General features: G+C 40.4%; 4 protein-coding genes across 4 annotated transcripts in view; 1 reads left to right on the top strand and 3 right to left on the bottom strand.

The window, feature by feature from the left end:
* The window catches only part of LOC125006495 (dedicator of cytokinesis protein 3-like), a 148,339-nt gene that overhangs the window by 70,809 nt on the left and 58,673 nt on the right, over positions 1-18,857 (top strand). The window contains 1 exon segment of the mRNA XM_047582554.1: positions 17,697-17,793. Coding sequence (XP_047438510.1) covers positions 17,697-17,793 — 97 coding nt within the window.
* Positions 665-2,832, bottom strand: LOC125006471 (nuclear factor 7, brain-like). Its single transcript, XM_047582518.1, has 2 exons — positions 1,692-2,832; positions 665-1,643 (listed from the first exon to the last, which is right to left on the bottom strand). Exons 1-2 carry the CDS (start codon positions 2,830-2,832, stop codon positions 1,444-1,446), a joined length of 1,341 nt encoding a protein of 446 aa, XP_047438474.1. The 3' UTR covers positions 665-1,443.
* On the bottom strand, positions 8,720-10,730 carry LOC125006464 (nuclear factor 7, brain-like). The gene has a single exon (XM_047582513.1). It carries the CDS (start codon positions 10,728-10,730, stop codon positions 9,354-9,356), a length of 1,377 nt encoding a protein of 458 aa, XP_047438469.1. The 3' UTR covers positions 8,720-9,353.
* On the bottom strand, positions 11,666-13,086 carry LOC125006453 (E3 ubiquitin-protein ligase TRIM35-like). The gene has a single exon (XM_047582499.1). The coding sequence runs from the start codon at positions 13,084-13,086 to the stop codon at positions 11,692-11,694; it is 1,395 nt and encodes a 464-aa protein (XP_047438455.1). The 3' UTR covers positions 11,666-11,691.

Raw genomic sequence — 18,857 nt, forward strand, 5'->3', positions numbered from 1 at the left:
CTGACCTACAGCTGACCCTCGTATCAGCGAGTGATTGAATTCATCTGTTGGATGAGGATGTTAAGATGGTTGTAACAGAATCAAACCAGATGAGACGTGTGTGATCTTGTTACGTTCAGAACTTTCCATGTGACGTAGAGTAACACTTTAAACAGCGGCCTTTCCTCCTGGAGGCCAAGGGAAGCCATGCTGCCTCTGTTTTTATCAGACTGTACTGACACCAGGGCTGGGTTCATAATCCTTTGTTTCTGTCCTGAATGGAATTTGTCTTTCTCTGCCTTCAAACACATTCAAATTATTATAACAATAATAAAAAACTAACTCCAAGTTAAGTTCAAACCTTCAGATCCCTGTACTGGTTTTCTAAACGATGTTTGTGAAATTTACAGAGTAAATGTTTAGTATTTTAACAACAGTTTTCTTTTCATTCTGATTCCTCACTTCATTGGAATCCTGAGTGACTCTTCTTCCTAACTATTATTCCACAATATTCACTCATCATGCTAATAAAATAGTTCTTTAAGTTAATCTACTGCAGTAATTCTTCTCCCACCAGTAGAAAATGTTGTAAACACCTGATTAGACATGAAAAGTCACTGATATACATTTTTGCTCATATGGCCCAGCCCTAGCTGACAATGGTTTCCTTTGGCCTCAGACCAACATAGTACCTTCATCATCAAACCATTGAATGAAATAGTAGATTAGCAGCTTTGTTTTGACATTTCTTTATCAGAATGAACATGCACAGTGATGGAGGATTCAGTAAAAAACTAATCTGTGCTGTGCACTAAGCTGAGGGCAGTAAATGAGTTATTTAAGTCAAGAGGACGATGCAGTGGTGTGTGTTCACAGTGAGTGTTAGATAACCAGCGTGTTTAAGGAAACTGGACGCTCCAATAGTTCATTCCATTACATGAAATAGTGACGTACAGCAACATGCTCTTTTATGTCCCCACCACATAAAAACCTACAGATCAGAGTTTTTGTCTCACTTGGCTTCCTCAAAGACATCCTGGCTTTACAGTGTTTGCATCCTTCACAAATATTTACATTTCTGCGTAAAAATGACAAAAACATCAACAGATTTTTAAAGTAGACAAAGAGAATCCAGTCAAACACATGCAACACAAATATTAGACTTGAGAATTTATTCAATCAAGAACATGAATCATTGGTTAAAGTCTATGAAGCATTGTCTCCAGGTCCTACATACTGCTTGCTTCAGGTCCTTTATAAAGAAAGTTATCATCTCTACATTCAACGTGTCTTAAGCTATAAACACAATGATCTAGTTCCAACCACCAGATATTAAATGTGTTCTCACTGGTTCCAGTGACGTAACTGACCCAACACCATGACAACAAAACTACAGTTTATATGATCACTGACATTGATTAGTTGTTACAGCCCAATAAACATTAATAATCATCCTGTTTGTCTCTAATTGATCTGATTCACTGACACAGAGACATTCACTGGTAAAATCTTCACCTTCTCCACAGTCATAATGAAAGGAAACATCCTCTCAGTGAAAGTGTGTGTGAAGGTGTGTATGTGTGTGTTAGTATCAGGATCAGAGAAGGACAGATTTCCTCTGTTCCAGTCCAGATTCACTCTGATCCTCTGGAGCCTCTTCTTTACTGGGAGATAAGTGAGAATATCTGGTGGTGAATATGTTGAGTATTTACCTTTATAGAACCCCATTCTCCACAATCCAGATCGTATGCGTCCCTTCCTCTGATCAGACTCTGCTAACACACCCAGTCCCCACAATCTGTTATCTCCAACATCAACATTCCAGCTGTGAGTCCCTGAGTTAAAGCCCTCAGAGCCCAGGACAGAACAGTTATAATCAAACCTCTCTGGATTATCAGGAAGTTGTTGTTTATCTCCTCCTCTCACACTGGTCAGATCTTCAGACAGGATCAGTCTTGGATCAGCAGTGTTTGGATCCAGAATGACAGGAGTGTAGGAGACCAGGTCCTTCATGTTGTTCCAGATGTTGAAGGCCAGGTTGCCCAGATGTTTGGCCTGGTCTATCAGAGCTCCTGAGGGCAGCTGTGGATCATCCAGCAGGGGGCAGCGCTGGACTCTTTCCACTGCAGCCTTGTAGTTGTTGAGGAATGAGACGTCTTCAGCTCTCAGCTCCTCCTCTGTGGCTCTGACTGTGTCTGAAAGAGCTGCTATCTCTCTGCTCAGAGCCTCCATCTTCTCCTTCATCATCTGACTCTTCTGCTCCTCTTCCTCCCTCAGTGAAGCCATCCTGGCCTCCTCTTCCTCTGCTAGAAACTGGTGAAGCTTCTTGAACTGCTCCTTAATCTGCCTCTCTGTGTGTCGGGCCTGGACCTTGATGTGTTTTTCTGTTTCATCAAACTTCACTTTAACTTCTTCATAAACCTTTAACTTCTCCTTTAAGGGCTCCAGAGTTTCCTGAAGGTTCTTCTTTAGATCTGTTGCAGCTTCATCAATGGGTCTGAATCTGTGGTTGGTGTGTTTTTCTGAATCTCTGCAGACGACACACACTGGCTGCTGATGGTCCAGACAGAAGAGTCTGAGTTTCTCAGAGTGCAGACTGCAGAGAGCCTCTGGAGATCTCTGATCTCTCTCCTGTAAGAAGGACTCACACAGGTTCCTCAGCACCAAGTTTAAAGGTGGTTCCTCCTTTGAAGATCTTCTCTTACAAACTGGACACTCCTGTGTTGGTTTCTGTCTCCACCAGTTCTTCAGACAGACTTTACAGAAGCTGTGGCTACATGACAGAATAACAGGATCTCTGAAGACCTCCTGACAGACCGGACAGCAGAGATCCTCCTCTAATCTGGAAGCCATTTAGTCTCTGAGTGAAGCTGGAACACAGCAGACACAAAGTCCAGTCAGTCATGGCTTCACTGCAGAGCTGCTCAGCCTGAATTTTTATATAATTATTCAGTTATTTATTTATTTTTTGCTGATTTGAGGCTCAGAGGACCATCCCTGAGGAGACTACTACTATGTGCAGTACAACAATTCATAATCCATGAGTCACAAAGGACAAATAAATATAATAAAATCTATTAATCACAGAAAAAAAGATATATAAATGCTACATAAAACTCAAATACTACAAATAAAAATCAACATATCAACCATCGAAACATACTGTCATTGCGGCAAATGGTGGAAACATCCGCTACTGACATTGTCAGTTTTTGTTATTTGGGGCTGTTCTTGTTATTGTCTAAATTTTTGGGTTAATAAATGTTAAACTAATGAAAATGGTGTTTCTTCTCATACATTAATAGTCATATCAAAGGGAACTTTTACTTATTTCATTAAAATTCAGACCAAATAGGAAAAGCACTCATGTAAATAACAGTATCCCTAACTTATTGTGAGTAGTGTACGTACATGCATTATTAGAAAGAGCGAGAGTAATCATTATGCAGAACTTCTAAATGCGTCACAGGGTGACTCTAATAAATCTTGTCGAGTACTGAACAAAGACATTTTACCGCGGTATACGGTATTACCGTGACTAATTAAAAATTACAAAGCACCGTGAATTTGCAGAGACCACCTCGAGTAGACGGAAGCCGGACACAGAAAAAACAAAGAGAATCCGGTGGATTTTCAAAATAAAATACTGCCGGTCGTAAAAACAGACAAAAACGAAACTTATTAACTACGTAGCATATTTACACACGTAGAAGCATGTTTAGAAGAACATAAACCGGGGAAATGGCCAAATCTGAGCGAGTAAACAACGTCTGCCGGGCTAAACGCTTCTGAAACGCTCCCGGTAGGTTTTGAAGTTGTGTGCAGGACGAACCAAATACACGACGCTCACGCAACGCGCCGCGGACGAGCCCGACGGCTTCACCAAACTGTTGGCTTGGGCCTACACCGTTCAGACACTGAATACCAGACACTGATAATGAGACTATAACAACATAATGTGCACAATATTAACTACTTTTATTAGCAACAGCTTAAGAAGTGCAAATACAACAGTCAAACAATTCATTTAACATAATGATCCAGAACAGTGGACATAGAATCATTTTTAGGCACTGATTTAATTCTATCTTATATTTAATCCTTATCTTCTACATAAGTGCACTGCAATTTTTAATGACATCACATAAATCCTAAATCACATACTAACTGTAATAATACTAGTAAAATGTGAAATATTAATTTTAAATCAGAAACGTAATCACTTCCTTGTTTTCATGACACACCAGACAGCACAGAAAGCAGCAAAGGCCTTTCTACTAGTTTCTTTACTTTCACTTTGAGTATTTGAGTATTTTTTAGTCAGACGCTAGTTTATTTGATTATTCATGTCCTAGTTGTGTAATGAAGGTGAATCTTACCGTTTTGTGTCTTTGAGTCTCTGGACTGTTTCAGGAATAAACTGTTCTCTGGTTGATCTCAGGTAAGTGGGTGGGGCTTTCTCAGGTTAGTGGGTGGGTGTGGGGTGTATAATCATATCATTATTTCTGTAATGTAGGCATGAACATGTCTGTGATGAGCACATGATTTGTGACATCTTAAAATACGAATCAGAACATAAGGAATATAGACGCATAACCTCATTTGTTTTGGAAATGCATACACAACTGGAAAACACAACACAGACTGCTTTACCTTCTTCCTCTTGGCATACCTCAAACCCCAAACTACACCCGTTAAAGACTCCTGTCTGCTTTGCAAACAGCACTAACTGATCTACTAAGAGACCATCAGTGTAGCCCTCCACTACACTCTACACCACCTACATTCATCTAGGATCCTCCACTTTCTGCTGAACAGAGAACAAAGGCTAAAAATCTTGTTCATCAAGGTTTTGTCCTTCCACCTCAACTCTTTGGACTATACACCAGTGACCTCCTATCTAACTACAGCTCAGTAAAAACATTAAAGTATGCAGATAACACAACAACATATTAATTTGCCTTATTGTCCAGAACTTTGAGGTTATGGGATCTGTTACAACATAATACCAGATGTATTCTGGGAAAACACGTTCCGCTTGCACATGCTCACTAGCTCGCCCTCAAGCATTCAGGTTGCGGGTAACTGCAGTACACTTGATCTTTTTAAATACTTTTAGGTTACTTGACCATATTCATGTAATCGCCATCCTGTCACTGAGACAACATACAAGATTCAAGATTAATTTATTGTCATTATGTGTGTACATAATGACATTTTGAATAGTAGCTCCTGGCTAAAGTAGGACTGTTTTTCCCCCACAAAAATCCAAATAAGCTTGAACAAACCATAAATGGTGAGTTAGTAAAAATAGACACCTGGTATATGTCCAACAAACTTTCTCTCAATATCAGTTTAATGCTTCTACAGAATGCTCTTCCATTGTGGGTTGCTGGATACAGTTACCTCCAGGAAGCTTGTGTAGTGTAGCAGACTGTCCATAAACTAAACCATAAACTAAGGAACCTCGTTCCACCAGGATACAAAGGAACAAAAACAAAATCACTGGGAAAAAACAAGGCTGAGATGTTCTAGCTTTAATATTGTGTGGAGGACCACAGATCATTTCTGATTATATTAAGAATCTTAGTTATGAACATCACTTCTATCTTATATTTTTATTTACTACTTCTCCACTGAGTAAATGTTGAAGTGTGTGAATAATGGGGATAAATAAATAGGTGGAATAACATTTATTTTCTCAAGAAAACTCACATGTCCTCTACATGTTCCTGCTCCTGGTTTCAATCTGTCAGTAACACGAACAAAGTCCACATGTGAACAAAGGGCACGTCCTCATTAAATTACTACTACACATCTTAAACAATAGATTTCCAGCTCTTTGACTCAGATTTATTTTTTTTGCTTGAAAACAGTAAATGATATCTCCCAACACTTCCATCCCATGAGGGGTGGAAGGACCGTAGTTTTTGTTGCTTTGATTTTATGATCATATCATTATTTCAGTAATGTAACCATGAAAAAATAACTCAAAGATAACAGTTGTCTGTGATCTGCACATGATTTGTAACCTTTTAAAACACACATCACACAACATCTAAATTAGGAATATTAAAGCATAACCTAATTTGTGTTGGAAATGCATACACAACTGGAAAACACAAGAGAGACTACTTACCTTCTTCCTGTTGGCACACCTCAAGCCCAATTCACACCTGTTAAAGACCCCTTCCAGTTTGCATACAGCACTAACCGATCTACTAGGACACCATCAACCTACCACTCCACTGAACTCTACACCACCTAGATTCATCTAAAACTTAGTACACATCCTGTTTACTGACCAAAGTTCAGCCTTCAATGCCATCCACCCACTCAGACAGTACAATAAATGGATAACCACAAAAACTCCACCAGCCTTAAGCAACTGGATCCTCCACTTCCTAACAGGTAACAAAAGGGTAAAATCTGGTCACAATACATCAGACTCTTTGTTCATTAACATAGTTGCCCCACAAGGTTGCATCCTTTCACCTCAAATCATCAGACTATGCACCAACATCCTTCATAGTCTTTTGAATTTCTGCATAACGTCGCAAACATCAACAGATTTCCAAAGTACCCAAAGAGAACTAAATCAAACACATGGGACAGAAATATTAGAGTTGTGATTTATTCAATCAAGAAAATGAATCATTTGTTAAAGTAGTGAGTCTTGTGTCCAGTGTGGGAGTCTGTGAGCTCCTTGTAACTAAACGTTTATGATAACAGCTGATCAGTGTCTACAGCAGCTCGCAGGAATTTGATCCCATTCCTCAGAACAGAACCACTTCAGTTCTGAGATGTTGGTGGGTTTCCTCACATCAAGAGAAGTGCTTCTGGTCCTTTTACAAGAAAAACTATCATCTCTACCTTCAGCATGTCTAAAACTCTAAACGCAATAATCTGCTTCCAACCACTAGATATTAAATGCCTTTTTATTTGTTTGGGTTTTTTTGTTTGTTTTTCTTGCAGTGGTGTACTGACCCAACACCATAACTATAAAACAACAAGTATTATTATCATTTACATTGATTAGTTGTTACAGCACAATAAATATTTATAATCATCATGTTAATCTCTAACCTATGAGATTAATCTGTTAGTTCTATTTCCAATCTCTTTGAGTTTCAGTAAAAAGTTTCTGTGGGGATTATGTAGCCCCCGGTTACCAAAACACTGTAAAATAGATTAAAACACACAGAAACTAAGGTTGGATTAGTGTGCAGTATACAGATTTGAACAGTGACTATAAATATATAAATAAATATTTAATTGATAAAGCTCATGTCTCAAAAAGAGTGAAAATAGCGCCTCCTTGTGAAACAGCTGTGCCTGAGTAACGAATGAGGTTGTGTAGGTTTTTTTCTCGCCTGAGCAGTGACTAAAACAGATGTACTGACCGGAGAGCAGAGAGAAAAAGAGCCCCAAAAAAACCCAAAGACTTAGTCCAAAAAAAGCCTGTAGAAGTCGGCCACTTTTTATTAGCAATGGGTAAACATAGTTTGTTTGTTATAGGCCTGAGGCCTACCACTGTTGGGACTGGCTCACTAGTAACTATTTATTGTGTTGAAAGCACACTGTGATGATAACACTTTCCAAAAAGGGTAATGTGTGTTTACAGAAATGAATTGGTGTGTGGGCTAATGTTATATTGTTTGTTAGCCACAATGTGATGAAAGCTAAAGTGAGTTGAAGCTAAACCTATTCAACCCTTGTGTCTAATTTGCCATTGAGATGCCTTAGTGATTCTCAAAACTGTTAAGGGAGCAGCTACAATTTTATCTTGTTCAAGTATCAGAATACATTTGAGTGATACAGAGTATTATACATTTATTGCATATTTGGAGTGAGTAATAACATCACTGTTGTGGTTCCAAGTGGGAAAGAGTACATTCGCACTGTGTAGCAATAAGTTTTATTTATTTATTTATTTTTTGGCTTTGTGAATACAAGGCCAGGCCTGGTGCCTGAGTCTAGTGAGATCTACTGAGATGCTGGTCCATATTTAGTGTTAATTCCTCTCTTACTTGCAGTTTAGAGAGGGAATCCAATCCCAAACTAGTAATCTGATAATAACCTAATGTTTCTGATTGCTACAGAGAAAACTTGGCGAGCCAGCCAGGAGAAATTGGGTTTTATTAGGTGTCACTGGTGTCAACACAACTATATCAAAACTACAGTGGATGTTATTAAGTCTGCTATTATTAAGGTCCAAAACTCGCTTATTGTTAGTGGCTCTGGTTGTTACAATTACTTGTCATAATGGACTCTAATATTCCTCTAATAATCAACCACCTTTATCAGAACAGTTACTCAAAGGTTCAGTGAACTACTCATGAATTATGGGTTCTGAACTAAATCTGAGCTCAGGCTACATGAGATTTACAGATGACTATCAGATGACTATCACTATCACTATCAAATCTGCACTAAGCTGAGGTTAAGTAAATTAGTTATTTAAGTCAAGTCAAAAGGACGATGCAGTGGCGTGTGTTCACAGTGAGTGTTAGATAACCAGTGTGTTTAAGGAAACTGGGTGCTCTAATAGCTCATTCCATTACATGAAATAGCGTCAGACTGCGACGTACTCTGTTACGTTCCCCATAAAAACCACATAGATCAGAGTTTTTGGCTAACTGGGCTTCCTTGAAAACATCCTGGCTTTAAAAAGTTTGTAAGGAGATGAAGAGATTCCAATCAAACACACGGAACAGAATTATTACACTTGTAAATTTATTCAATCAAGAAAATTGTTAAATTGGTTAAAGTCAGTGAATCATTGTCTCCAGGTCCAGGTTTGCTTCAGGTCCTTTTATAAAGAAAGTTATCAATCAATGTGTCTTAAACTTAAATAGTTATTCTTAAATAGTGACATACAGCAACATGCTCTTTTATGTCCCCCACCCCCTAAAAACTTACAGATCAGAGTTTTTGTCTTGGCTTCCTCAAAGACATCCTGGCTTTACAGTGTTTGCATCCTTCACAAATATTCACATTTCTGCGTAAAAATGACAAAAACATCAACAGATTTTTAAAGTAGACAAAGAGGATCCAGTCAAACACATGGAACACAAACATTAGACTTCAGAATTTATTCAATCAAGAAAATTAATCATTTGTTAAAGTCTGTGAAGCATTGTGTTCAGGTCCTACATACTGCTTGCTTCAGATCCTTTTATAAAGAAAGTTATCATCTCTAGATTCAACGTGTCTTAAGCTATAAACACAATGATCTACTTCCAACCACCAGATATTAAATGTGTTTTGACATACTGACCCAACACCATGACAACAAAACTACAATTGATATGATCACTGACACTGATTACTTATTACAGATCAATAAATATTTATAATCATCCTGTTAATCTCTAACTGATCTGATTCACTGGTAAAATCTTCACTGGGAGTTTGTCAGCATTTGAAATGAGTGGAAACATCCTCTCAGTGAAAGTGTGTGTGAAGGTGTGTATGTGTGTGTTAGTATCAAGATCAGAGAAGGACAGATTTCCTCTGTTCCAGTCCAGATTCACTCTGATCCTCTGGAACTTTTTTTTTATTTGGAGATCAGTGGAAGGATCTGATGGTGAACATGTTGAGTATGTACCTTCATTGAACCATATTCCCCACAATCCAAATCGTATAGTTCCCTTCCTCTGGACAGACTCTGCTGACACACCCAGTATCCACAATCTGTTATCTCCAACATCAACATCCCAGCTGTGAGTCCCTGAGTTAAAGCCCTCAGAGCCCAGGACAGACCAGAAAGAATCAAACCTCTCTGGATTATCAGGAAGTTGTTGTTTATCTCCTCCTCTCACACTGGTCAGATCTTCAGACAGGATCAGTTCTGGATCAGCAGTGTTTGGATCCAGAATGACAGGAGTGTAGGAGACCAGGTCCTTCATGTTGTTCCAGATGTTGAAGGCCAGGTTGCCCAGATGTTTGGCCTGGTCTATCAGAGCTCCTGAGGGCAGCTGTGGAGCATCCAGCAGGGGGCAGCGCTGGACTCTTTCCACTGCAGCCTTGTAGTTGTTGAGGAATGAGACGTCTTCAGCTCTCAGCTCCTCCTCTGTGGCTCTGACTGTGTCTGAAAGAGCTGCTATCTCTCTGCTCAGAGCCTCCATCTTCTCCTTCATCATCTGACTCTTCTGCTCCTCTTCCTTCCTCAGTGCAGCCATCCTGGCCTCCTCTTCCTCTGCTAGAAACTGGTGAAGCTTCTTGAACTGCTCCTTAATCTGCCTCTCTGTGTGTTGGGCCTGGACCTTGATGTGTTTTTCTGTTGCATCAAACTTCACTTTAACTTCTTCATAAACCTTTAACTTCTCCTTTAAGAGCTCCAGAGTTTCCTGAAGGATCTTCTTTAGATCTGTTGCAGCTTCATCGATGGGACTGAATTTGTGGTTGGAGTGTTTTTGTGAATCTCTGCAGACGAGACACACTGGCTGCTGATGGTCCAGACAGAAGAGTCTGAGTTTCTCAGAGTGCAGACTGCAGAGAGCCTCTGGAGATCTTTGATCTCTCTCCTGTAAGAAGGACTCACACAGGTTCCTCAACACCAGACTAACAGGTGGATCATCTCTTGAAGATCTTCTCTTACAAACTGGACACTCGTGTAATGGATTCTTTTTCCACCAGTTCTTTAGACAGACTTTACAGAAGCTGTGGCTACATGACAGAACAACAGGATCTCTGAAAACCTCCTGACAGACCGGACAGCAGAAATCCTCCTCTAATCTGGAAGCCATTTAGTCTCTGAGTGAAACTGGAACACAGCAGACACAAAGTCCAGTCAGTCATGTCTCCTCCATCTTCTACTAACCTCCTGTTTTTGGTCAAACTCACCTTCAGTGTGTGGAGAGTCAGCAGCTTGAAGCAGCAGTGTTGTAGTTTCCACTTTTCTCTCCTGTAGCTGGACTCACTCAGAGGAAGGTGTTAGTTTGGTCTGAAGCTGAATCTGATCGTCGGTGTCTCTCATTAGTCACACAATAATAAACTGGTTCCTGGTTTGTCACAGGTAAATCAGGTGAGGGGGCGGAGCTTTACCATAACTCGTTTGTTTGAATGTAGTTGGACCTGTTATTCAGGGGAGTGGTTCAGTCAAAAGTATTTAGTCTTAGAGGCAGCATCAGCTGAAGGTGTTTAATTGTGGAGTAAGTTGTTTCAGTTTGTGCTTTGAGTAAAATGATATAAATAAAGCTGCTTTAAAGTTTTTGCTTCATTCAGATTTTCTACATTTCTGCATAAAAATGTCTGAATATGTCAGTTGATTTTCACATGAAAGTAGACAAAGATGCCCATTTGTCCATATTAGTGAAGCGTTAATGTCAGTGACACCTTATATCCAGTGTGTGAGTCTATGAGCTCCTTGTAACTAAATGTTCGTGGTAACAGCTGATGAGGGTCTACAGCAGCTTGGAGGAAATTGATCCCAGAACAGAACCAGTTTAGTTCCGACATGATGGTGGTTTCCTCTCATCAACTGATGCTATATGTCCTTTCATTAGGAAAGTTATCATCTCTAGATTCAACGTTTCTTCAACTATAAACACAATGATCTACTTCTAACCACCAGATATTAAATGTGTTTTCATTGGTTCCAGTGACGTACTGACCCAACACCATGACGGCAAAACAACAATTTATATGATCACTGACATTAATTAGTTGTTATAGCCCAATAAACATTAATAGTCATCCTGTTTGTCTCTAACTGATCTGATTCACTGACACAGAGACATTAACTGGTAAAATCTTCAGGGGGAGTTCATCTCCATTGAAAGTTAAAGGAAACATCCTCTCAGTGAAAGTGTGTTTGATGGTGTGTATGTGTGTGTTAGTATCAAGATCAGAGAAGGACAGATTTCCTCTGTTCCAGTCCAGATTCACTCTGATCCTCTGGAACTTCTTCTCTACTGGGAGATCAGTGGAAGGTGCTGGTGGTGATAGTGTTAAGTATTCACCTTCATTTAACCATATTCCACACAATACAGATAGCATGTCTCCCTTTCTTTGGTCAGACTCTGCTAACACACCCAGAAACCAGAATGTGCTGTCTCCAACCTCAACATCCCAGCTGTGAGTCCCTGAGTTAAAGCCCTCAGAGCCCAGGACAGACCAGAAATAATCAATCCTCTCTGGATTATCAGGAAGTTGTTGTTTATCTCCTCGTCTCAGACTGGTCAGATCTTCAGTCAGGATCAGTGTTGTTCCAGCAGTGTTTGGATCCAGAATGACAGGAGTGTAGGAGACCAGGTCCTTCATGTTGTTCCAGATGTTGAAGGCCAGGTTGCCCAGATGTTTGGCCTGGTCTATCAGAGCTCCTGAGGGCAGCTGTGGATCATCCAGCAGGAGGCAGCGCTGGACTCTTTCCACTGCAGCCTTGTAGTTGTTGAGGAATGAGACGTCTTCAGCTCTCAGCTCCTCCTCTGTGGCTCTGACTGTGTCTGAAAGAGCTGCTATCTCTCTGCTCAGAGCCTCCATCTTCTCCTTCATCATCTGACTCTTCTGCTCCTCTTCCTCCCTCAGTGCAGCCATCCTGGCCTCCTCTTCCTCTGCTAGAAACTGGTGAAGCTTCTTGAACTGCTCCTTAATCTGCCTCTCTGTGTGTCGGGCCTGGACCTTGATGTGTTTTTCTGTTGCATCAAACTTCACTTTAACTTCTTCATAAACCTTTAACTTCTCCTTTAAGAGCTCCAGAGTTTCCTGAAGGATCTCCTTTAGATCTGTTGCAGCTTCATCAGTGGGACTGAATCTGTGGTTGAAGTGTTTTCTCGAATCTCTGCAGACGAGACACACTGGCTGCTGATGGTCCAGACAGAAGAGTCTGAGTTTCTCAGAGTGCAGACTGCAGAGAGCCTCTGGAGATCTCTGATCTCTCTCCTGTAAGAAGGACTCACACAGGTTCCTCAGCACCAAGTTTGAAGGTGGATCATCTTTTGAAGATCTTCTCTTACAAACTGGACACTCGTGTAATGGATTCTGTCTCCACCAGTTCTTCAGACAGACTTTACAGAAACTGTGGCTACATGACAGAACAACAGGATCTCTGAAGACCTCCTGACAGACCGGACAGCAGAGATCCTCCTCTGATCTGGAAGCCATTTAGTCTCTGAGTGAAACTGGAACACAGCAGACACAAAGTCCAGTCAGTCATGTCTCCTCCATCTTCTACTAACTTCCTGCTCTTGGTCAAACTCACCTTCAGTGTGTGGAGAGTCAGCAGCTTGAAGCAGCAGTGTTGTAGTTTCCACTTTTCTCTCCTGTAGCTGGACTCACTCAGAGGAAGGTGTTAGTTTGGTCTGAAGCTGAATCTGATCGTCTGTGTCTCTTTTTAGTCACACACAATATTAAACTGGTTCCTGATTTATCTCAGCTAAATCAGGTGAGTGGGCGGAGCTTTACCAGAACTCATCTGTTTAAATGTAGTTTGACCTGTTATTCACGGGAGTGTTTCACTCAAAGGTATTTAATCTTAGAGGCAGCATCGGCTGCACGTGTTTAATTGTGGAGTGAGTTGTTTCAGTGTGTGCTTTAAGTACAATGATATAAACAGAGCTGCTTCAAAGTTTTTGGTCACTTCAGATTTGTCTACATTTCTGCATGAAAATGACTGAAAACATCAGTGGATTTTCACACAAGCCCCGAAAGCAAACAAAGAGACCCATTTGTTCATCTCACTGAGTTGTTAAAGTCAGTGACTCCTTGTCTCCAGTGTGTTTGCTTGAGGTTTTTTTTTTTTTTTTTTTTTTTTTTTTGCCCCACATCAAGGAGTTTGTGTTTATACAATAGACTGTAAACAGAAGAGTGAACAATTAAAGGGATCACCTGTTGTATAGAGGCATGATAAAATAGGATTTACAAAACTGAAACTAGACAAAATAGGAATCAATAACTTACTGACAGTTAACTCATTAATTCCAACATGGTAACACAATAGGACACAACAAATAAGCTAATCACCAACCTGACAGGTAAATCATAAATAAACTTAAAAGAAAGAAAAGGTGACTGTTACAAAAAAGATTTTTGTGGGTTTTCATATCTGAAAAAAAAAAAAAAAAATAAATAAATAAAATAAAAAGAGCTGAAGAAGGGCGAATAAATGTTAACTTTTCCTCACCTTTCAACTGTAACGGTCAAGTTTGAGTCTTGTTTCATTCTTGCTACCTGGTGTCTGAGCCATCTAAATCTTCTGAGATGCTGGTCCATATTGAGTGTTCATTTCTCTCTTATTTACAGTAAAGAGAGCTCATCCAATCTAATACTAATAATATGATAATAACCTAATGTTTCTGGTTGTTACAGAGAAAACTTGGCGAGCCAGCCAGGAGAAATTGGGTTTTATCAAGTGTCACTGGTGACAACACATTGTATCAAAACTACAGTGGATGTTATTGAGTCGGCTAATATTAAGGTTCAGAACTCGGTTAATGTTAGTGGCTCCTGAATGTAGAATCTGTTAAAAAAAAATAGTTGACCATCTAGAGCAAGAAGCTCTTTTGCTACACTTGTTACCGTAGACACTCCTAACATGAAGTTCTATGAACATGTGGTAGTTGAATACACAGATGACAAAGCAACAGAGTCAATCAAGCCACTTCTACCAGGCACCTTCCAGTGCCAAGGTGAAGGAGTCTGCTACCACCAAAGGTCGCTAGTAGATGTGTATGCTCCCTAAGTAAGTAGCAACATGACTGAGAGTTATCTTGCGCAGATGCATGCAGTCACACAAGCAACTGGCAAGACACTGGAAGAACTTCTCTCCACAGAACTAGCAAAGGACAATACAGCTGCTGTTGCTTCCTCCATGAAGCCCACTCCAAAAACAGTCAGGCAGTTACATGCCTCAGCTGATCATGGCATCCTGCCAAGCCTTGTCTGAGCCCCAGCCTGAGCCCTAGCCCAGTCCAACTACTGTTGCAGACTTTGTAGACAGGCTGCAAAGGCTGCCCGTATGCGACAACACCTTGATTCCCTTATGTGCGCCCCCCACAAGCTGGATCTTGTGGGGGGCAACAACATTTCTATTGGATGAAGGTCAGGACTTTGACTTGTTCCTAAACATTCATCTGGTTCTTCTGGAGAACCACTGGTGTTCTTGGGCTCCTTGTCTTCCTCCATGACCCAGTTTCTCTTCACATTCAGCTCATGGACTCATGTCCTGACATTTTCTTTCAGAGTTCACTGGTAGAATTCACAGTTCATTGGTCCATCAATGATGAGCAGATGCAGCAGAACAGGCCCAAACCAGGACATTAGCGCCCCCATGTGTCATGGAGGGATGAGGTTCTGATGCTGGAATGCAGTGTTGGTTCATCTCCAACATGACGATGCCCAAACATTTAAACCAAACTGTTCTACCTGGTCTCATTTGTCCACTAAACATTGTCCCAAATGTTCTTTGTGGACAGAGAGCAGTGTCTTTGGTTGTTGAGTGGATTCATCAACATGAACATCAGCCAATGTGAGAGAGGCCTTTAGCTGCTTAGAAGTTCCCCTGGGTTCCTCTGGTTCCTCTCCCACTATGATGGAGTGATGTTTGTTGGTGGACCACTCCTGTGGAGGGGAACAGTCGTCTTCAATCTGTCTGACTCTCTGTGGATTATTTGTGGCTTCCAGACTCTTTACAGATGGTTGTGGAACCTTTTCCAGCCTGATGAGCAACAACAACTCTTTTTCTGAGCTCCTCACAAAGCTCCTTTGATCTGTTGTCATCACACACTTCAACACAAACATGAGACAAATCCCTGATTTATAGAAACTAAATCATCACATTCATGGAAACACTTCTGGACTCATGTACTCTGGTTTAATCCTACAGGAGTATTGGCTCATTTTCCTGAATAAACTAATAAGTATATTTTTGTTTATGCGTCTGATTGGTTTCTCTTTAGTTACTTTCAGGACTTGTGTTAAAATCTGATGTTTTGAGTCATTTATTATTTGAGTCATTTATCATTATGCAAAACTGTGTAAATTTTCATCAGGCTCAAGATTTTCTAAACACATCTTTCCTCGTCCTTCAGATCCGTCCTCTGACAGATCAGTAAACACACACAGGAAAGCAAAACTAGACGAGACTGAGATCAGGAAAAAGGTGAATAAAGAAGAATGACGCTGAAAAAAGAAACAAGGTGGAGGAGGAGAGAAATGGATGATGTGAATGTGCAACAATGCGAGGCAGGAAGAGAAAGATGAACATGAAAACAGGAGGGAGAGATTAGATTAGAGTGAAAAATAGAAGAGGAGGAGGAGAAGCGTCGCAGATACAAGTGTAACTAATGTGGGTGAAATCAGGAGGCGGCCTTCGGCTACAGCTCAGCTGGGAGACGGCTAATCTAGCACACTGGCTTTTATTAATTAATCAGCTCTGAGACACGGAGAAGAATGAAGACTGAGAGGCTCTAATATTCCTGACTTCAGGCCTGAGACTGTGACTCAGCTTTGAGTCTGATGAACCACATGGTGAATGAGAGGAAACACTCGTCTGCCTCTGGAAGCTTTAGACATTAAACAAACCTATTCTCTGAATTTTCTTCTTCTTCGCTCTACTTGTTAAACGTCTCTTGGTGTTTATTCATATCTATGGTGGTTTTATAGATATATTCATGTGGAGTGGTGTTTCCTCTTAAAAGATTTTAGTTTGTCACACTCAAGTGTTTGAGATCATCAAAGAAATTTAAATATTAGTCAAAGGTAACACAAGTAAACATTAAGGTTTTTATTGTTAAGGGGAAAACTAAATCCAAACCTACATGGAAAAACCACATGCTAAACCTCATGAGAGGAACAGGGACGCAACTTAAAATGTGATGAAATGACCAGATATGGTTCCCTGCTAGGGATGGGTACCGGTAGTGCTGATGCTAACGGTGCTAATGCTAATGGTAGTAACCGGACTGATCTGCCTGCTTCTTTTGGTGCCAGTGAGTTGTTAATTTCACAGGGGAGGAATCACCTGGATTTAGATTCAAGGAGAATTATGACAGTTTATTTTGGTCTTAGTACCAGTAGTATTTACACTGCTGGTACTAAAGTTCTAGAAGTTCTTTTTTTATTTAAATGTATACAATTTATGCAAAGACCAAATATACAGCTGAAAAAAAAAAAAAAAAGAGAAATCTTGGAATCAATATATATCCCAAAATATATTCTAAACTTTTGACTGTGAACACACTTGTGACATTCTTCTTTCTTTCTCAAATGGAAATACTTTCCTTCCCTGAATTGTGTGGCCCTTGTAGGGAGCTTTGCTTTCACTCTTTTGTCCAGTTCATCACAAACCAGCTCCATGAAGTTAAAGTCTGGAGACTGGGCCATGGTCCACTCCATGTTTTCAAGCTTTCCATCTAGCTTTTATCCTGAGGTAGTTCTGGTAGAGCTCGGACTAAAGTTTTGCGTCATTATCTTGTGTAGGATGAAGTTCTGACCAACTATACCAGAGGAGACTGATGCTGGTCTAAGACTCTTGACCAGTAGTTTGTATTATTTAAATCAATATTCATTTCAATTCACACGTCACAAAATGCCTTAAAAATAAAAATACACTATTTTTGGACAAAGTTGATATGTTTTCATTCTTTAAGGACCAGCACCGTTGTAGAAGTACTGGTTTGTCTCCGGTATCAGATAAAACCAGACCCAGACCCAGACCTGCTCCTTGGCCCATGATGTTAACAAAATGTTTTGGTGTGTCTTGTTTCTCTGTCCAGGCCTCAGGAGACGGTGGTTCCTCTGGAAGACCCCATCATTACCGAGGTCACATCAACGCTGCAGGAGTGGGCGTTACTGTGGAAGCAGCTCTACGTGGTAGGAACCATGTTCTTTAAACGTGTGGAGCTCATGACGCTTTATTTCTACACATAAATCTACATATTTATTTGGTTATTTACATCCTCTGTCCAGCCCCCATGCTCCCACTCGTTTCCTCTTAGCTGTCATCTGTCTGTCTCTGTCACCATATGTGATCTGATCAGAAATCCATCTGATCCTGAACGGAGCTGTGATTTAAGTCTAAATCCATCTCGTTGGTTATTTCCACCGCTCGTCTTCCTGGCAGCGCTGTCACTCTGCTTTTATTGCCAGTTAACAGACTTTTGTTTTTGCTCTTTGTTGCCGGTGAAGAGATGGAAGGCAACATTGTCGTGTTTGTGACAAAGCAAATGTCTTCTTTAGGGATCAAGTTATTTCAGCCTGTGATCTGATCCTAAATGTCTTAGAGTTCCTTCCCCTGTGGAGTCCTGAAGGACGTCATTGGGTTGGGATGCGCCTCTTTGCAGAAAAACACGTTATTTCTGGGCATCCTGTTTATATTTTCATATAAGTTTTATCCAAATGCAAAGTATATGCAATATATGCAAAAACATTACAGATACACCAATCAGCCACAACATTATGACCACTAACAGGAGGAGTGAATAACATTTAAACCATCTCGCAACAATTCAGTGTTCTGCTGGAAAACGTTATATTCATTCATGTGGATGTTATTTAGACATGTGGCATCCTCCTAGTGTAAACTATCCTATTACAGGAACCTCATCCTCTCACTTTCCCCCCGTGGAGCAGAAAGTCTAATTAGGTTTTGTTGCACCTTGCTGCATAAATTCAAATATTAATAAAAGTTCTTTCTCAACCGTCACAAACATACAGAGGTCATGGAAGTGTTTCCTGTCTCTGCTCCTCTCAGTCTTTTCCATTTTTCTTTATTTTTAATTTAATCCCCTGCAGCTCTTTCAGTCTTTCCCCGTCCCCTCTTCATCCATCTTCCATCCTTCTCTTTCCTGAAGACGCCATCCTCTGCTACAGAACCTGGTAATTACACTCTGGCTTTCAGGAGATGATCAGTGGTGGTGGAATAGCTTCTTTTTTCA

This window comes from Mugil cephalus, chromosome 4 (assembly GCF_022458985.1).
Source record: "Mugil cephalus isolate CIBA_MC_2020 chromosome 4, CIBA_Mcephalus_1.1, whole genome shotgun sequence".
Lineage (NCBI taxonomy): Eukaryota > Metazoa > Chordata > Actinopteri > Mugiliformes > Mugilidae > Mugil > Mugil cephalus.

Coding starts and splice junctions, on each gene's coding strand:
- LOC125006453 (XM_047582499.1), bottom strand. CDS start 13,086: ATGGCTTCCAGATCAGAGGAGGATCTCTGCTGTCCGGTCTGTCAGGAG.
- LOC125006464 (XM_047582513.1), bottom strand. CDS start 10,730: ATGGCTTCCAGATTAGAGGAGGATTTCTGCTGTCCGGTCTGTCAGGAG.
- LOC125006471 (XM_047582518.1), bottom strand. CDS start 2,832: ATGGCTTCCAGATTAGAGGAGGATCTCTGCTGTCCGGTCTGTCAGGAG. Junction 1,644..1,691: donor GAGAATGGGGTTCTATAAAG/GTAAATACTCAA, acceptor CTTATCTCCCAG/TAAAGAAGAGGCTCCAGAGG.